Source organism: Centruroides sculpturatus, unplaced genomic scaffold (assembly GCF_000671375.1).
Source record: "Centruroides sculpturatus isolate CEXI.00-Female unplaced genomic scaffold, Cexi_2.0 scaffold978, whole genome shotgun sequence".
Taxonomy (NCBI): Eukaryota; Metazoa; Arthropoda; class Arachnida; order Scorpiones; family Buthidae; genus Centruroides; species Centruroides sculpturatus.
This window is the reverse complement of record NW_019385151.1, coordinates 307,557-326,720: the sequence shown is the minus strand read 5'-3', so window position 1 is coordinate 326,720 and position 19,164 is coordinate 307,557. Positions and strand designations below refer to the sequence as shown.

Here is a 19,164-nt window from a genome sequence, read left to right as displayed (position 1 = left end):
CTACAGGCCATTCGAACCTTTCTCTTTGTCGCATTTTAAGAATTTGTGGGATGAGAGGGGTTCGACAGTTACCATATCTACGGAAAAACTCGTTGCAGCATAGGGTACGGTGCACGCCTGCCCACGCCTAACGGCATGGCTTCGCACACGCACGCAACAGGAGAATTTATAAGGAATTACAGGTGGCATTAGGTTGCATCCATATTACGTGGAAAATCATTTCTTTGCTGCGATATTATCATCGGTTACTGCATTTTTTTAACTCTCCGCGTGCGAATTACCGAACCATTTTTTAGCAGCTGGTTATTACGGACGTTGCGAGGAGGATCCGAAGTATCCGGAGAGAAAAATTCCTAGAGAGTACATATTAATTTTAAAATATATTCGTTGGCAACCGACAACACCAATGCATTGTTTAATATAGTTAAGCTTTCTGTTAGCCTTTATTAAACCTTTGTTAATGTGGTTAAGATATAAATTTGTGTCTTTCGTACGGAATTAGCCGATGCGCAGGAAGCGGCGTGTCCGAACAACTTCCAAAAAGTGGAGGCGCGGTGTTTGGCCACGTTTCGCCGAGCGGAAACGTGGGAACGAGCGTACAACGTGTGCAGAAACCACAACGGTTACCTGTTACACCTGGAAGGAATGAGTTTCGATGCCATCAGCAAGTACGCCGGTAAGTGAAGGCGCCAAGCAGATTGGACCTTCGACCACGAATATTTCAATCTTTATTCTCTACACCGCAGAGGACGAGCGAGTGGACGAGATTCACCTGGGAATCAAGTGGAGAATAAAGAATTATTTATCGCAGGAAGGAAGCCCTAAAGTTTTCAAGTAAGTTTATCAAATTAATTTTTCCTCGGTAATGGAAATCGAGCAGAAAAACAAATATTCTTGCAGCCAAACGGGATTTTACGCCAAAGAAAACGAGAAATTCGCGGGAGGTTGTCTGTCGTTCAGATTTTCGACCCGGGAGTTGGCCGACGTGTCTTGCAGTCGTCATCGATCCGCTTTTATCTGTCGGTGGGAAAACGAGACGGAAACTCGTAAGAGTTTTACTTTAATTCCGTTTTAATCCGCGGTTTATCTTAACCACTGACGGTTGGCGTTTCCAAAGCCTTACTCTGCGATCCAGACTGGACCTATTCCTACCTTTCCGGCAGTTGCCTTAAAGAGGTCGATGTCTCCGGGTCTTCGCACCACGATTGCCGAGGTCGATTCTACCGCCCGGACAGTCGGGATTGGCCCGTCTCGGCCTGGGAATTCGACCGAAGTGACCGGAACGATAGCCGAGGTTAGTGGACGTTTATTATTCTTTAAATTATAAATAATCTCCGGGACCGCGCGATTTATTCATTCTCCCCGGTGAAAAGTTCTTACGGATAATTTTTAAAAGCAAATTTCGGCAGTCGACGATTAGACAAATATTGGCGATGAATTTTGATGGTAAATGTTGTCAATTCTACGTTTAATATTAATAATACATTTAAAAAATCTTTAATTCGAAGTACGGGGTGAAGCTCCCGACGATTGCGTGGAAAATTTTTCGAATAATGGCACGATCGGGCAAAACTGCTCCCGGAAGAATGGTTATTTTTGCGAAAAGGAAGCCAAGAAAATCGGTAAGTCAAGCCAAGAAAATCGGCCGAAAATTTGACAAAGTACGTGAATCTAAGAATAATTGTTTTCTTTCGAGCAGAGATAAAAGCCGCAATAAAACCCGGCCATTATGTACAGGCTTCTTCCGATTTGATCTTCTCCATGGACGTGGAGGTGAGGATCGACGGAAAGAAGTACGATTACCGGGAATTAACGGACGTCGTCTGGTGGAAGAACGATTATCCCGCTTTGTACCGAAACACTACCTACTGGCCTTATTATGGCGTAGATGTCACTCCGTTGAATGTCACTCGTTATTATTATTCGTTTAAATTACCCGGTTATCCTTACATCGTATTTTCCGACAGTACGGACTTTCCGGATTCGGGTAAGTGCGTGGTTTCCTATACGACGGAAGCTTCCGTCGGCCTTAATTATATTAACGCTATTATAGACTAAGTAGATTAGCCACTTGTGTATATTATTTCTACGGTCGAAAACTTTATTCCTTTGTCGTAAATTATGCTTAATTAATAAATTTCTTAAATATTTATCGATTCAAAATAAAGTTAAACGTAAAATTTCTTCTATATTTTTCTGAAAACGAAAGTACTACACGGTATATATGTTACTGTAAATGCTCGAACTATGGTAAATCCTAAGATTTTCCAGTAAAACCTAAGATTTACCAAATCATTGTGGTAAAAGTCCGAAATGTTCTGTGATCATCGTTAATTTCAAACTTTTACCAGCATTTACTCGGTATATCTTAGGTTTTACCTCAGAGACATGGTAAATGTTGAAAAAAATAGTCCCCGAACCTGTACCGCACCCCGTCGTCGCCTTCGCTCGCCGCATTCCATCGTTTGACACGTTAGAACGCGCACGTTAATTCTAATCTTTTTTGAGATTTCGCTGTTTAAAAGTTATTTATGAATCAAGATGAGTGTGAAACGGAGATTTTATGAAATAATGGACGAGCTCATTGCAAGCAAGAAAGATGATAACTTTTATCTCAATAGGGACAAATACGCAAAGTGTTTGGAGGAAGTAAAAGCTGCAAAGAACATGAAAAAGAAACAAGCTGTTCATTACAGGCATATAAAGTGTTATGACATTTGCCTATGAAGGAGGAGGATGGAGAAATAAGGTATTACATTTGTTAGGAGGACTTATTCAACATTCTGGAAGAAATGCATGTTGCTGTTGGGTGAAGGACACGGATGCTTAAGGAATGTAACCGCAAGTATAAAAATATAACAGTTGAGGTTACTATGACATATATAAAGCTATGTCAACCTTGCCAAAAGAAACAGAAGACTTTGAAAAAGGGCATTGTCGTCAGACTTATACTTCATAGTGAAATGAACTCACGCTGTCAGGTTGATCTAATAGATCTACAAACTACCCCAGATGGAAATTATAAATTTATTTTACTTTACCAAAACCATGTTACCAAATTTGTGATCCTTCGTGCGCTTCAAACTAAACGCACCATAGAAGTTGCATACCGTCTTTTGGATATTTTCACCACTTTTGGAGCGCCGAGCATCCTTCATTCCGATAATGGCCAAGAATTCTCTAACCAAGATATTGAGAGTTTATGCTCCATGTGGTCGGATGTAAAAATCGTACATGGAAAGGCAAGACATAGCCAAAGCCAAGGATCAGTGGAGCGTGCTAATCAAGACATAGAAAATATGTTGAGCACGTGGATGGAAACCAATCAGTTATCAAAGTGGTCAGAGGGTTAAAGATTCATCCAGGCGATGAAAAATAGAGCATATCATGAGGGAATCAAATGTTCTCCCTACGCAGCAATGTTTGGTTGTCCAATGAAAATTGTGAGGACCCAACCGAAGTCCGAATCATGTAAATCGCGATATTCCTATGCTTAAATAATAACGATAGATTAAAAATGAGAGGGAAAGAAAAATCCCATAATTTAAACAGCGCGGCACAAAATGTAGACAACGAGTCTCGGATGACTCGAACACGTGTTAAACGAACTGTCAATGTCAGAGTGAAAAGTTATAAGTCAGAGACAAGTGATCATATGCAGGTAGAACTTTGACCCCCGCGCTCATAAACAGTCAATCTAGGGAAACAATTTCTGAAAAGAGGGAAAGATTTAAGAGAGATAAATTGTTGCATATGATCGTTCGAGTACCCAGATGACAGAAATCGCGAGTAACGGAGCTAAATTATGAGCGCGAATCTTGTAATTTTGTCAACAATCCCCAAGGACAATCGACAGAAAGGCGTCAAGTAGACACCTGGAATCGGACCTTTCCCGTGACCCAAGTCGGTCTCGGTTTTTCTCCAAAACAAAAGAGACTAATCGGGAAGCGAGGAAGGGGACGAGGGGCCAATCAAAAGTCCGAATAGTGGGAGAAAAGACTATAAAAATCGGAAAATCAAGGTCAAGAGGGCTCTCCTCCGACTCCCCGAAACGTCGCGACTGAGATTGTGGTGTGTCGTCGGCACGAACTTTGGACTCCGCCGCTTCCGACTTCATCTCGTCCGCCGTGATCAGCGAGATCATCTCGTCCGCCCCGGGGCCAACCAGGCATAGATCTCCTCGTCTCTCTACATCGCCGACGAGAACTAGTGAAGGACTGCCGATTGTCGATGTAAGCATAAATGTTAACAAATAAACGGCTTTCTTGTGTAAGACATTTGTCATCATTTGCCTCCTCTGTCACAGCCCACATACAACCTTCCCTTATTTTCATCCTGACGTGGGGTGAATAGATCCCACCTAGGAGACGGCAACCTTACACAGGTGCCGTGAAGTGGGTTTCGAGTCCCCTACTTTCCCCGAGTCGGCCATCTTACAAAATTGGCCTTGCAACTTCAGCAATCCCTAGTGATATGATTAGAGTTATAAGATCTGAAGAAGATTTAGAGAAGTTGTTGCATTTGCATGACAATACGGAACAAAATAATGACGTCAAAAATGCAATCGAACAGGACAAGGAAGAAAGCATTGTTGAAATTGAGTCAGAAGGGGATATAGACAATAGCACTGTCAACGATAAAACACAAGATGAAATGATTATTACTGAGATGATGAAGGCGAAGCAAATAACCAATGATTCCAATGTAACGATTCAGAGACAGAAAACACGATTGAGTCTCAGGAAGTTCTTGTAACTATAGAGCCAATACCAAAAAAGATAGAATCTGTAGTGACTATAACAAACAACGCAAACTTGAATTTGGAAAAACAAGCTGAAAAAATGAAAGCCACGTCTGTTGATAAATATCCAAATGTGAAAATTGGCCAAAATGTAAGAAAAGTGCCTGAAATTGACAAAGCTGAAACCTACCCGAAAAAGCGTTATTGCAGTTGTAGTAGATGTAAAGGACAACGAGTTTTACCAACTAGGTACCAAAATTGGAGTACTAAAGCAGCTTTATACACAAAGTCAATTTACTTCATGCCCTGAAGACTTTATCAAGATAGAAGTTGTTATAGGTAAAGAAGTGAGTCTTCGAGAAGTTGTCGCAAAATTGTCTTTGACCGGAGGACAAGGTTTCAAGAAGTGCAACTGCTTTAAAAAAATGCCTAAGGAAGAAGTGCGCTTGCGAGTCATCAGGATTACTTTGTAATTCTAAATGCCATGATAGCTCTCCATGTTGTAACAAGTAAAATCCTTTTTTTTTTATTTTTATTAAATGACAATGAATACCAAATGATTAGAAAAAATACTGTGATTACTGATTAGCTTAGCCAACGTAAGCTATTATATTATTTTTGACAAGATAATTTAATTTTTCGTTATGTTAAAAAAGTATTTTTAAATTGTTTCACTAGTTATTAATAAATAGGACTTAATAAGTTGACTGTCATAATAATTCAATAAATGATTATTAAAATACTCATAGTTTTATTTCCAAAACCAACATTTACTAATCGTCTTTAGTAAAACCTAGCATGTACCAAATTCTAATGGTAAAAGCCCGGAAAATCATCTCACTTTATAAAAATCCTTACATTTACCAACTCATGTTGGTAAATCCGAAGATTTCCAAGTAAAACCTAGGATTTACCAATATACGGGCTTTTACAGTAACATATATAATAGTAGTAGTGGTTTGGGAAGCTTTGATCACAAAATTAATTTTCTAATTACAAATTTGAATTAAATTAATTTTATTTTAACAATAAAGAAAGTTTAATACAGTATATCTTTCTAATTATTATAAAATATTCTATTTCTGAACGCTTCCTGTTCACGTCTAGTCAAATGAACTCTTTTCAACGTTTCTGGAACGTTTACAATCGTTCTATAATCGAACCAATATTCGAATTTTATGTTCGAATTCAAATTCGAACATTGTTCGAATGGGGGTGGGAGACGCAACCCCCATAGTGCACGAATGGAGACTTGGGGCTACCACCACATACAAACAGCATTCATGTGCGATGTGTAGTTTTGGCGAAAAAGTGAAATATAGGGACACACACGTTCATCTATATATATCTACTAGCAGACCCCGCCACGCCTTGTTGTGGCTCAAAATGTATCTATTATAAATGTATAACACTTCCCCCGTGGGTGAAAATTTTTTGAAAAATTTTTTCTTAGTGTACATTTTCTTGACGTACCCTATTAAAATGCAATCAAAAACGCAAAAACCCGCATCTAAAATAGTATAAATAGAAGCAGAGTTCTTTACGGTAAGCCTTCCCTGTAAGGCTTACCGTAAAGAACTGTCCATCCCCCATGTTTAACGGAATAATATACAGCCTCTGTCCACCTTGAAGTTTCATTCTAAATATTGGTAAAAAAATTTTTGAAATCGGATGAGTAGTTTCGGAGATTACCTGCTGCATACAAACTAACATACATACAAACATTACCTCTTTATAATATTAGTATAGATGTCTATATATATATATATAAATGGACGTGTGTGTCCCTATATTTCACTTTTGGGTGGTAGCCCCAAGTCTCCATTCGTGCACTATGGGGGTTGCGTCTCGATAGCTATAAGGGTGCGGGAGATATGGGGCTGAAAGTGGTTGAAAGTGGTTTTCTATTTCGAATGTTATGTTCGAAGTTTTTCGAATTTAATTTGAACATAAAATTCGAATATTGGTTCGATTATAGAACGATTGTAAACGTTCCAGAAATGTTGAAAAGAGTTTGTTTGACTGGACGTGAACAGGAGACGTTCAGAAATAGAATCGGGACAAGATTTCTAATTAGTCTGGAAACGGAGGACCTAATTTTTGCATTTTATGAAAACGGGTAAGATTGGCTATAATGTAATTATCTTAATCTTCACTATCGTTACTTTTTGCCCACAAATAAAAAGTCCAACTGCATCATTCTGTTACCTTCTATAATTCTTCTGTATAAAATCTTCCTTCCAAAATCTCGTTATTTAAATCTTTCAATATGTACATTGGAGGATGAGATAAAAACCGATCATGAATAATAAATATTTCTTTTGTCCAATCCGGTAGATATCCTCGACTAAATGTTTTACGTATTTTCGAAATTCGTACGAGATCACCAATATTAAATTTAAATGTATTTTCTCTTTTTATACCATAGAGCAGGGGTGGCCAACAAGTCGATCGCGTAGCCACTTTTGGTCGATCGTTGCGATGTCTTGAATTCATTTGTTACACTTGTAACCGAACGTAACGCGCAAACGCAACTGTAGTGATATTGGACCACCGCGTTCTCCCTCAGATGCGGTTTTGCCGGTCCATGTGCAATCCATTTGCGTACGGTTGTAAAAGGAGAATAAGAAATGTAAACAGAGGATCTTTACGATCCTCTGTTTACATTTCTTATTACTGAAAAAAAGAAAGGTGGGAAGAGAGACAGAGAGAGTGGTTGGACACGGTTGAAAGAGAAAGGGTGAAGTGGTGGTCGCCGAAACTCACAACGTTGAGTTTCAATTTTTTTTCTGTTTAAAATGTAAGTACCTTTCCTTCACGTTTTAAATTAAATCGTGGCTTTTCTTACCTATCTAAACATAGTATGTATTTCACACCCCCTCACCACTTAGACTATACCTACGACAAGAAGTCGATCGCGACACATTTTTAAGATAAAAAGTAGATCTTATGTACACAAAAGTTGGCCACTCCTGCCATAGAGCTTTTCAAAAATCACACTGTGATGCAAAGATGTAATTTCCGATGGAGACATACCGATACTTCTATGAAAACTATTATTGTAGCTTTTTACAATATCAGATAATTTATCTATATATTTATAAGAATTGCGATAAGTAAATAATCTATATATTTTTTCCGCAGAGTATTATTTAGTCTTTCGACGACAGCTGCTTTTGTATCAGAATAGGTTGAATAATGATTAATTTTAGATTTTTTAAAAAGATTTTTTACCAATCTATTATAAAACTCTTTTCCTTTATCAGTTTGTAAAGTTTTGGAATGTTTTTTTTTTAAATGATTTCAAAAGCTTTAAAAACTGACTGAGGCTTTTTATCTTTTATTGATTCCACATAGCAATACTTAGTAAATACATGGATTACGGTTAGTAAGTATTTTACTCCATTATTAAACCTAGAAAATTGTTTTAATACAATTAAATCGGCTTGCCATAAGTTATTAGGATAAAAACTTTTAGTTTTTCTTCGCGAATATTTAATTCTTACAGGTTTATGAAGAGTATAAGTCAGTTGAGAAGATAGCCATTTTTTAACAACAGATCGCGGCAAATTTGATTCTTTAACTAATTTACTCACACCACCAAAAGATGCCGGAGATTTAGGATTATAGTATATCGATTTCAAAAGTTTTTCCATTCGGAATTTTTCTTTCTCTTCCTCTTAGATTTTTTCCACTGGTGAAATAGTCTCGGAGAAAAAATTTCTTTGGGAGTCTCGACCAATGCCGGTTGATACTGTGTTTTTTCGGGTAATGTTGCCAAACTTTTGTGTCCAATCCACTCTTTAGGAATGTTTATTTTCTTTAAACCGTTCAAAAATTCGTTAAAACCAACAGAAACTAATGCGGTTTTACTATTTCTCATTACGTACGAAATTAAGTCTACTATATGACTTTCAAAAATAGGTTTCCCATCGACTGTTAATTAATTCGCCTTTAGAATTCCATCCGTAATGATTTCGATTTAACTTATCAATTAAATGTGGTGTATATTTTTGATATAACCGTGGGCATAAAATTATTTGTTTAATAAATGCATCATCATCAACAGCTTTTTCTTCGGGTTGAGATTCCGTTTCTTCGATTTCGTCAGATACAACAGATACTCTAACAGGTTCTTTTGGTGCATGAACTGTTCTCTGATATCTTGAAATTAATTGACTTAATAATTTGACTTTACTATCATCACATAAATCACCACTCTCAAGTAATTCTTCGATATTATTACTAATTCTTATTTCAGGTTTTTGATATGCTGACAATTTGGAAGAGGCAAGAGCCATTTGCTTCGCCATTCGATTCTTTTTCCTATTACCTTACCAATTAGTCCGCCTGCCATCGACAATAACGGAGCCAGTAGAAGAAGAAGGAATCCACCCGATTGATTAACTAAAATTGTTTTCTTAGTACTTTAAAGGAACATTTTTTCACTTAATTTCCTGATAATTTTTTTATATTTTGGTAATTTACGAACATCGGCAGGTATATTTCCTCTCTGCAAATTATCACATATTTCGCACAAAACTTTAATTTGATCGGGAGTAGCTTCTTTCAATATTGCTTTTCGTTGAGAAGCAGTAGTTTAGAACAAAAGTGCTAACATGTGATAATTTTTCTTTACGTTCTTCATTTTATTGGTAAATATATCCAAAAAATACCTTGTTCGTCGGGAAAACACGAATCTCTCACAGAAAATTTCTTATTCGTTTTAGGATGAAAATCTAACAACAAATAACCAAATTCCTTTTCTGTTGCTTTTTTATATGCATTTATAAAAAAATCGCATTTACCAGCAAAAGCTTGTCGCCCCAAACAACTTACTTGACTTTCATCGCGATTATTTTTAAATAATATCAAATAATGCGTGTTTAAAGTTATATCTCTCATAATTCTATTTTTTGAAAACAAATTTTGCATTATAATTATCACGCTTACATTATAATGATGAGACTCTGTTGTAAACAAAGATGCAGTTTTTGAACTGAGTTCATGCATCAAATCATCAATTATTATTAAATCCCATCCTTGCACGGATTCAGGTAAACCATACATGAATGTAATATCTCTTTCCTCATGAAAAAATGGTAAATATATGGAATAACACCATAGAACCTTTTTTAATGTCTTTTCATAAATTTTGTTATGAATAATTTTTCTCACTAGTGTAGTCTTTCCACATTGTGAAGGTCCAACAATTATACAGTTACTAGGATGTTTGAAATACATACTCGTACTAATCAAACTTATAAGCTTTAGTAAATTTATAATGCTTTGTTCCGCAAGTTATCTCTCTAAATATTAATATATTCTTTTTGTTCTTTTCTATATAAAGTTCATTCATAACTTCTGAACATTCCTCGAACGAATAGTATAATTTATTACTAACTTCATTAATTCTCCCATCCTCGTCAACAATTATAAAACCAAATTTTCCATCTCCTTTCCATATTTCATTGTTAACTTTAAAATAACGTAAAACAATAGGGAAATTATCAGGAATATCGAAAGAAAAATTATTTACTGCAGCAATACATGTATCCAAAGACTTGTACAAACGAGGAGAAACAGAATAATTTCTATCGCCGTCGTAAGTAATAATAAAACCATATGTCTCCATGATTGCAACTTTCAATCTCGGTATTAAAAATAAATTTTAATGTTCCTTAAAACTATATTTATATCAAAAAACCGACCAATCGTATTTCTTCTAACAAATAATTCATAATCAAAATAAAAATTAGTTCATAAAGTAAATTAGAAAATATAATTAACTTTTAAAAACATTTGATATTAATTATCAAATGATTTTTAACTTGTTGTTAAAATAAATTTTAACTTGTTGTTAAAATAAAATTAATTTAATAAAGATTTGTGATCGAAAAATTAATTTTGTGATCTGAAATAATTCCATTCAATAAATTTTTATTTGCAATCTTAATTTAATTTTAAAAATTTTTTTGTAATTTTAATTTTGTGATCAAAGCATCCCAAACCAATACTACTTATAATTTCCGAGAAAGAAACCGGGAGAATTGTCTGTTTATCTTTTCTACTCGACAATTATTTTCTGTATTATGTCATGTCTTTATTATTTTACACCTAAAGTCGACAACGCGAAAAGAAAGCTTAAAATAGTCATAATTAGCCGAAGACGGCGAAACTTGGATGGCAATAAGCAAAATTTTATAACATGGATTTGGGGCCCGCTAATAGCGATATCGTCGGCCAATCGGTGACCGTATCCTCGATTATAACACGCTGATTCTATCGTATTTGTATATCAGACAGTAAAAAGAATGACGTGGAGTTATTAAATGCTCGTTACCAGCATTTTTTTGGAATATAACGATCGTCGAGCTTAAAATTTTGCAACAGTTCGAAGAAAAATAAATATTCAAGTCCTTTCGTTATATAAGTATGATGTATGTTATAATCCAGTTCTGTTAGTAAGATACGATAGAAGAATCGATAATACGGTACTGTACGTACCAGGGGTGGCCGAATCTCGCCACAATAGGAGCCACTGTTTATCGGAAATTCTGCAGTCTATCGGTTACGGCGAAGCGACAGCTTGGAAAATAGCCCTTTTGGTTATTCTGGGAGAAATTTCACCTTACTGTAGACTTATTTCAATTGTTTCGAAAAAGTTCCTTGGAAATAATAAGTTTTCCATTTAAATTAAAATTTCTTCATTCGTTTTATTTTCTTTTTTTAACACAAATTATGTCGTAGTTTATCTTACTTTTTTACATAATTTTCGTGTTTAGAACTCTTCACCTACCTTTTAACCTTGACGATTCCAAGCATCTATTCCAACGAAAGCGTACAAGACGAAATAAGAATGATATATAAAGAACTGGATTCGAATAAAAACGTAACATCCATGATTGAAGCCTATAAGATTAGATATGATAGTGATAAAATCGGCTGGAAACTGACAGACGTAGCGTAAGTTTCTGACAAGTAAACTTTCTTCCGGTTCGAGTTAACTATTTCTCTTCACTCGTTTATAGCAAGAAGGACGATAAAATCGTGGTGGACATCGTGCTCCTTTTCCCGTATTCAAACGACGAAGGAATAATATACGATGAAGAAGAAATTCTGCTTTCGTTGCAAAAATTCATAAATAATTCCGGCACTAGATATTTCCGAAAGTGGAACGTCGACAGTTTCAAACTAACATTTTCGGGTAAGAATCGACTTATTTGTCGGCAGGAATTAGTGTACGCAGATACGCGTTAATTTTTCCTTTCAGGTCGATGCTTGAGAGAAGAACGTCGATTCAATAATACGAATTTCATCTGGTACGACACTTATTATTCTCAATCGGCGGCATCTTCTCCTCCCTGTTTAACCGGTAAGATTCAATAGTTTTCCGTTAAATTTTCCTGTGGAGTTTCACCACATTTCTTTCTATTTAGAAAAGTGGGAACTGGTGACCAGGAAGTGCCGAGGAAAATATGTCAAAGAATCGAAATGGGAGGACTTCGACTACTCCAAATGCCTTCGGTCTAACCAGTTTTCAGGTAGAAGCGTTAAACCGGGACGTGTTGGGTTCCCACCCAATGATCTGACCGTGATTTATTTTTAGCCAAATCGCCCTTTCGCCGATGCGCGCCGGGATACGACGTCTGGAAATTCAACCTGTGTCTGCAACAATACCGAGAGGAATTAAACTGGTCGGATGCGGTCGAAGAATGCGGCAAAAACGGCGGATACTTATTTTCTTCCCGCATCGACGCTAGTAATCGGGTGGAGGATTTCGACTTCTTTTTCGAATCGGGTGAATATAAATTGCGGGAATTCGTCCACACAAAAATTGTAAAGTTTCGTGGGAAAAACTAAACTGGTGTCATTTTCTCAGAAAGGCGAGAGGAAGTGTGGCTGGGAGGACGCCGAAATGCCGGCCAGTTTCAGTGGATGGCGTTTTATCCCGAAACCATAAACGCGTAAGATTTGCCAATTATCGCTTTAATTATATTGGTCATTTCTAATTTTCCCACGCCTTAACAGAAGCGGCGCCACGAAATTTCGTTGGGAGAAAGGACAACCCGCGCCGGGCAACGACTGTCTGAGCGGAATAATTGGCCGGCAAGAAATTCTTCTGTACAGCCGGCGGTGCCGGGAGAAACGGCCTTTCTGGTGCATGCATAAAAAGGTCGATGAAGAACAGTTACGTAAGTAGAGCCAAATAATTATATTTAAATATAATGGCGGAAAAGTAGCCCGACGTAATTTAACAATGTGCCGTAGCTTCTAATTGTCCGGAGGGTTGGAAAAGTTTGCCTTGGCTGGGGAAGTGTTACCGGCTGATGGAAATAAAAATGAATTGGAGGCGATGGCGAGAGTATTGCAAAAAACTAGGAGGAAGATTGGCCACCCTCGAGCTCCCCGAAGTCTATACCTTGGTTAAAATTTTAATAGTGGAACATTACGGTACAAGTAAGTAGCCACATCCGGTAATTAACGCCTCCAGATTTTTGGTAACGACGCGCGCTTTCTCCAAGATTTCGGCTGCTGGATCGGACTTCGAAGATCGAAGGACGGATTTATTTGGGAGGACGAAGGCGAAACCGTTCGGTACGTGGATTGGGCCGCGGATACAAATTTCGGACCGAATTACACGGCCGGATTAGTGAAGATCGTAAGATACCGCATTTTCTGGTCTCTGGACGATCCAGAAAAAGATTACTTTGGCATCTGCGAATCGACGGTCGAAGGTACGACCGCGAGAGAAATCGCGTCGCCCAATTATTTAAATTTAACAGCGTAACTTTTGTAGATTCTAGAGTTTCCTGCGAAATAATCGTTGTTTCAGAAGGTGTATTCAAATGCCTTTGTAGTAAAAGTTATTACAAAAGTGTCACGTGGTATAAAGATGGCGTTATCGTCAACGGAACGAGAGGATTGACGACCGGCGGCGAAGAATATTTAACCGTACGAAATTTACTTTCTACAAATACGAGCTTAGACCGGGGTCGACTCCAGGGCTATTATTGGTGCCTGGTGGATCAGAAGCGACCTTTCGTCTCCGTCGCTTCGCCCCGGATACTTTTCACCTTCAAAGGTAAGAAGATGAAAGTTTCTTTCTTATACAATTGTCAATAAAGACGATTAATTAAATACGCTTTAGACGTGTGGACGTTCGTCGGCGAGTTCGATTCTTCTATGGACTTTCTTCGATTAGATCCGAGCACGGAGGAATATTTTATTCGATGTCGGAACATCGGCGAAAAGATCGAAAAAGCTTTAACTTCCGTCGGACAGACTGCCGTACACGTACATCGACTATCGGAGACAAAGTGAGTGTGTATTTATATATAGGCTACCTATATTGCCTAACGGTTGTAACCATTGATTTCGGCCTCGGTTGCAGGGATAAAATAAAAGTAAACTTTTTCATCTACACACGCTCTTCGAGTAAGAAGAGAGAGACAAAAGTGGACGAAAGTAAAGAGAAGTTATTACACGAACTGCAGAACGGAATGACCCGTAGTTCCAGTTTATTATCGGAATTGAAAATATCGCCGGAAAGTATTCGAATTAAAAATACAGGTAGGTCGTTTAGTAATTGACGGCATTTGACTTTTACGCGTACGTAATCTTATATCGAAAGCCTCCAAATAACAAATGATTTAATTCGGAATTGATAAAGAACCGTAAATTTTCCTTTCCAGACGGTTGCTTTTCGACGATAACGGAGGTGGACGACAGAAACGTGACTTGGCCTAGAAAAAATTTCGGTGAAATCGCTTTACCCCTAGAAGACTGCGTGACCGGTAAAGCTTACGTTTACGCTTTCGTACTCGTTGTAGCGCTACTAAATGCTATTATTTTTTGATAATTAGACAGAGGCGATCCCGTGGTCAGAGGGTGTTTGGGAAATTTCACTTACGGCGCTTATTGGGGTCCCGTGGACGGAAAATGCCGGGGAGAACTCTCCGACCTCACTCTACGATTGAAAGAATTATCTACGGTAAGTAAGCGCTGCCAATTCTTATTTCTTTTTAAATACAATAAATTAAAGAATTTTTTATACAATAAATAATTGTAAATATCCAATTTTACTGGAAATAAAAAAAGTAATTTTTTTCAATTGGAGAGAAATTTCGTGACAATTCATCCAGACGAATTCCTTTTCTCCCATTCTCCCGCGGGGTGGGACCCCATCGAGTGAGAATCGGAAAAAAAAGGAATTTTGCGTTTTCCCGTATCCTTCTCTTAATCTCCTAATATTTGTATATAATATTTGCATTATTTCTCTTAATATTTTACATTAAAAGAAATATAAAAAAAAGATGCCGAAGGCGAGACAAAAGGCTACATTGGTGTTTTCTCTCTATGGCAAAATGAAGTTGAATTCTATAAAACGTTACTCCGTCTTATTCGCATCTTTGTTTTCGAGTGTAGTAATATAGTACATCCGCACCCGGGATGAGACCCGTGTGATAATTTTGATAAACTGAAAATTTACACTTACAAATCCATCTTTAAATTGGATATACGAAAACGAAGTTAGAGCAAACTCCAATTAAGCTACAGTTGATTAAGCCTCTTACCTCTTTGTTTTATTTGTTGGTTTTTGTTGACAAAGGCATACTTGTCCACAGTGTCTTTTTGAAAATAAAGAAAATATTACAATGGAATAAAAATAAAAATTATTTCTCCGTGTGGTATAAATATAAATATATAGCCTAACGGTAAACGTATTTAATTGGATAATTATTATCGATTTTCTTTACTAAAATATTATTTAGTTTCTTAAAATTTTAGAGCGATGAAGTAAACGTTACCAAAGAGTTAAGTAATTTAGTAAACGAGTTGCCTCGAATTCGAGCAATCGACATTCACTACGTGGCTACTTGCTTGGAGAAGGTTTCCACCGAACCAAATTTCCAAGTAAGAACTTGTGTTATTTTTTTGTCTTCGTCTCGGCCACATTTTATTACAGGTGTATCGTTCCAGAATCCACAAGAATCGTTCGAAGAAATCGCTTCGACCATCGACAATTTAATGAAGACGGATTCTTCCGTTTTGGCCTCGGCAAATACGAAAACCAACGCTTCTTCCAGGTAAGGTCTTTGACAAAACAATTGTCTGTAACAGACAAAAGTTGTCGACAACAGATTAATCTCGATATCCAGAATTACAGCTTCGTTGGAGAGTATGCTAGAGGCCAATAACGTTTTTATAAATACAAGTAATGAAAATATAATTATTGCTTCTCACCCGCTAACCTCAGAAAATGTGGAAGTCGGAATATTTCTACCCCTAGATACAAACCGGGTGAAGAGTTTACACCGGGATGCATTATTAAATGACGAGTATAGAGTAAGAATACGTCTCCCTCGGGACGTGTCGAAACAGAAAGCTTCGTCTGACGCCACTTTTAATTACGTCGTATACCAGAACGATGCCATGTTCTTCACCCACCGCACCGATCGAGCCGTAGTCAGTAACGTTCTGTACGCCCGCCCGACGGGAGCTCCCGTTCGTTTGCCTGCCAAAAGAATAGAAATCGCATTTCGAGTGTTTACGGTAAATATCCCGCATAATATAATATATATCCATATAACGCGGAAGACGAACCCTTATAATGTTTTCGTCGGCTCGCAGGTTCCCGGCGAAATACCCCGCAGTACGAGGTGCGTTTTTTGGGATTATTCTGCCAACCGTAAAATGGGAGATTGGTCCGATCTGGGTTGCGAAATAACAAACCGAACCGCCGGTCGAGTGGTATGTCACTGCGATCACATGACTAACTTCGCCGTTTTGGTGGTACGTAATGGATTTATTTGTATTTTTAAAATGTATTTCCAAATATTACGACGACTGAAAACTTTGCATTTTAATCGGTGTAGAATTTACATCCGGATTACGTGGAGCGAAAGATACACGCCATAGTCTTGGATATTTTCACCTACGTGGGGTGCGCGCTTTCCATAATGGGGATCGTATTAACACTAAGCAGTTTCGTGATGTTCAAGTAAGTTAAAGTTTGCCAATGAGATTTGTAAATTTACTAGGAAAGCAAAAGTTTACTTAGCACATTATGGCACGAGATTAGAAAAATAACGAACGTGTGATTTGAAGTTTAATGAAAGTTATGTATAACAACCGGTAAAGTTAACTTTTACTTTACCGGCTTTATACATAACAGGGGGAAAGTATGGCGGTACGTAACTTTTACGGGAGGAAATTAATTAAATATTCTCATCACAGGGGAAAAAACTGGGCGTGCGCGGATAACAGCTATAAGACAAGCGGATAAAATGTTATTAAAACAATAAAATTACATTTTACCGATTTACAGTGATCATTTACAGTTGTTAGTCCGAAAACTATAATCTAATTCCGAAAATATGTTTAGAAAACTGAGAAAAGGAGTGGTAAGCAAGGTTCTGTGTAATTTGGCATCGGCCATATTGTTAAGTCTGATCGTTTTCGTTTCGGGAATCGATCAAATCTCGTCCGAGAGGGGGTGTATATTTGCGGCCGCTCTCTTGCATTATTCGTTGATGGCCTCGTTCTGTTGGATGTTGATAGAGGCCTTGCAGCAATATCTGAAACTAGTCAAGGTGCTGGATACTTACATCCCCAAATTTATGCTCAAAGCATCCGTTTTTGCCTGGGGTGAGTCTCCGACTAATTATTTTTTTAATTAAAATATTGGCCCCTCTTACAGCTATACGTTTTCTCCTAGGAACTCCTTTACTCATTGTGGCTGTAATAATGTCCATCGATTATAAATTGTACCACGGAGGAAAAAAATAGTAAGTGGTAATTTATCAGGAGAGACTCGAATTGAAATTAATTAAATTTTGTTTTTCCTAGTTGTTGGCTTCAAATAGGAGCATTCTATTACGGATTCCTCTTGCCGGTAGGAACAGTTATGCTGGTCAACTTGGTGGTATTTTGTTTGGTCTTTTATTCCGTCGCCTGGGCGAAAAAGCCGAAGCTGAAGACGGATGACAAGAAACTCGTTCTGGTACGGTTAAGGGCGGCAGTTTGCATTTTAACCCTTTTAGGTAAACGCATTCTCGTTCGTCGTTACGCTAAACGTAATTACGGTAGAAATAAATGATAATTATCACGTAGGACTGTCGTGGACGTTCGGTTTCTTCGCCATAAACAGCGCGAAATTAGTGTTTAAATATCTGTTCACCATTTTCGTCACTCTTCAGGGATTCGTCATCTTTCTGCTTCAAGTAAGTTCTCTTTAATCGTCGACAACTAGAAATATTCTAGAATTGAAATATTATAATTTCTTAGATCGTCTGCAACAAAAGTGCCAGAGATTTATGGATAAAGCATTTTCGACGAAAACGTTCTGTCGGCGTAGAAGATACCGTCATGTTCAGTATTATTAGGAAAAACAATCGATGACAATTTCCTTAAATCTATTTTACTGTATTAAAACGTGCTTTGAGGTTGTGTATTTCGCAGTATTTTTAACTTTTCATTAATGTTTGAGAAGGACGTATTTTCTAAACGGGTTTAATTAATACGCACCGGATGGGTGGTCGGCGGCCTGCGATCGGCGGCCTGCGATCGGCTCGTCAGAAATGTTTGCGTTGTATCCGATTTCTGCGTAATGTATACTGAATTTATTATAATTTGTGATAAAATTTAGTGGCGTAACATGTAAATATCGCTCGGTTTACGTGTAAAGCCATAAATAGACGACTAAATTTTCCCGTTACATTTTTATACGAATCCGAAATTGTAGAAATATAAACCAACCTATATATCTGACAACCTATAATGTCAAATAGAAAAGTAAAAATTACTTCAGGTATTTTAATCCGTTCCCGACCTCCGAAATTAACCTTTTTTACCTTTTTAGCTGTATTCGTTACCTTTCTAAAACGTGTTCATTAATTAAAAGTTATTGCATTTAATCAATACTGTTAAATATAATGCAGGATACCAGTTGTGTAGTAACAACAAATTCATTAAAATTGATAATAGTCAATGGCCTGACTTTTTCTTATTATATCTACGCCAAGTTAATGTGAATTTTTATATATTGTCGTACTTCTGTCACTGTCATTACAAGTACAGGGTAGTGGATCACTTCTTTCCACATACAGTATAACCTCCATTATCCGGACCTCTATTATCCGGATTTTCGATTATCCGGATTGTTCAAAATAAAAAAAAATTTTACGAATTTGCTGATTTGCACTTGGCGAATTACGACAGTGTTTATGTATGTGATGGAATGCATAACTTTTTTTGTTTCAACAACGTCTCACCCATCACAGTGGTCGTAAACTCTTAAATATATTTTACGTAGTAATAAAAATATAACTTGACATACGTATTTATAAATAATTTATATTCAAATTACATCATTTCTATGACCAAGGGCGGCGTAAGGTATGGATGAGGTGGACCACCGC

The 19,164-nt window shown here is 37.3% G+C and overlaps 2 protein-coding genes across 2 annotated transcripts; both read left to right on the top strand.

Annotated features, from left to right (window-relative positions):
* The first annotated feature begins 865 nt into the window (after window positions 1-865).
* On the top strand, window positions 866-14,173 carry LOC111635501. Its single transcript, XM_023380472.1, has 15 exons — window positions 866-1,046; window positions 1,118-1,294; window positions 1,509-1,622; window positions 1,700-1,987; window positions 11,527-11,707; window positions 11,773-11,948; window positions 12,015-12,116; window positions 12,181-12,285; window positions 12,351-12,542; window positions 12,624-12,708; window positions 12,773-12,936; window positions 13,013-13,201; window positions 13,267-13,479; window positions 13,542-13,826; window positions 13,893-14,173. Exons 1-15 carry the CDS (start codon window positions 866-868, stop codon window positions 14,063-14,065), a joined length of 2,625 nt encoding a protein of 874 aa, XP_023236240.1. The 3' UTR covers window positions 14,066-14,173.
* A 20-nt stretch (window positions 14,174-14,193) lies between these two features.
* Window positions 14,194-18,833, top strand: LOC111635504 (adhesion G-protein coupled receptor G2-like). Its single transcript, XM_023380476.1, has 13 exons — window positions 14,194-14,314; window positions 14,437-14,538; window positions 14,608-14,735; window positions 15,533-15,658; window positions 15,725-15,831; window positions 15,904-16,297; window positions 16,376-16,537; window positions 16,621-16,745; window positions 17,130-17,392; window positions 17,463-17,532; window positions 17,594-17,787; window positions 17,858-17,967; window positions 18,032-18,833. Exons 1-13 carry the CDS (start codon window positions 14,245-14,247, stop codon window positions 18,143-18,145), a joined length of 1,965 nt encoding a protein of 654 aa, XP_023236244.1. The 5' UTR covers window positions 14,194-14,244; the 3' UTR covers window positions 18,146-18,833.
* Window positions 18,834-19,164: the final 331 nt, after the last annotated feature.

Excerpts from the sequence above, each read along its gene's own strand:
- LOC111635501 (XM_023380472.1), top strand. The coding sequence starts at position 866 with ATGGAAATCGAGCAGAAAAACAAATATTCTTGCAGCCAAACGGGATTT. Across the intron at positions 1,295-1,508 it reads TGACCGGAACGATAGCCGAG|TACGGGGTGAAGCTCCCGAC; the intron begins GTTAGTGGACGT and ends TTTAATTCGAAG. Across the intron at positions 13,827-13,892 it reads GATACTTTTCACCTTCAAAG|ACGTGTGGACGTTCGTCGGC; the intron begins GTAAGAAGATGA and ends AATACGCTTTAG.
- LOC111635504 (XM_023380476.1), top strand. The coding sequence starts at position 14,245 with ATGACCCGTAGTTCCAGTTTATTATCGGAATTGAAAATATCGCCGGAA. Across the intron at positions 16,538-16,620 it reads CTAACTTCGCCGTTTTGGTG|AATTTACATCCGGATTACGT; the intron begins GTACGTAATGGA and ends TAATCGGTGTAG. Across the intron at positions 16,746-17,129 it reads AGCAGTTTCGTGATGTTCAA|AAAACTGAGAAAAGGAGTGG; the intron begins GTAAGTTAAAGT and ends AAATATGTTTAG.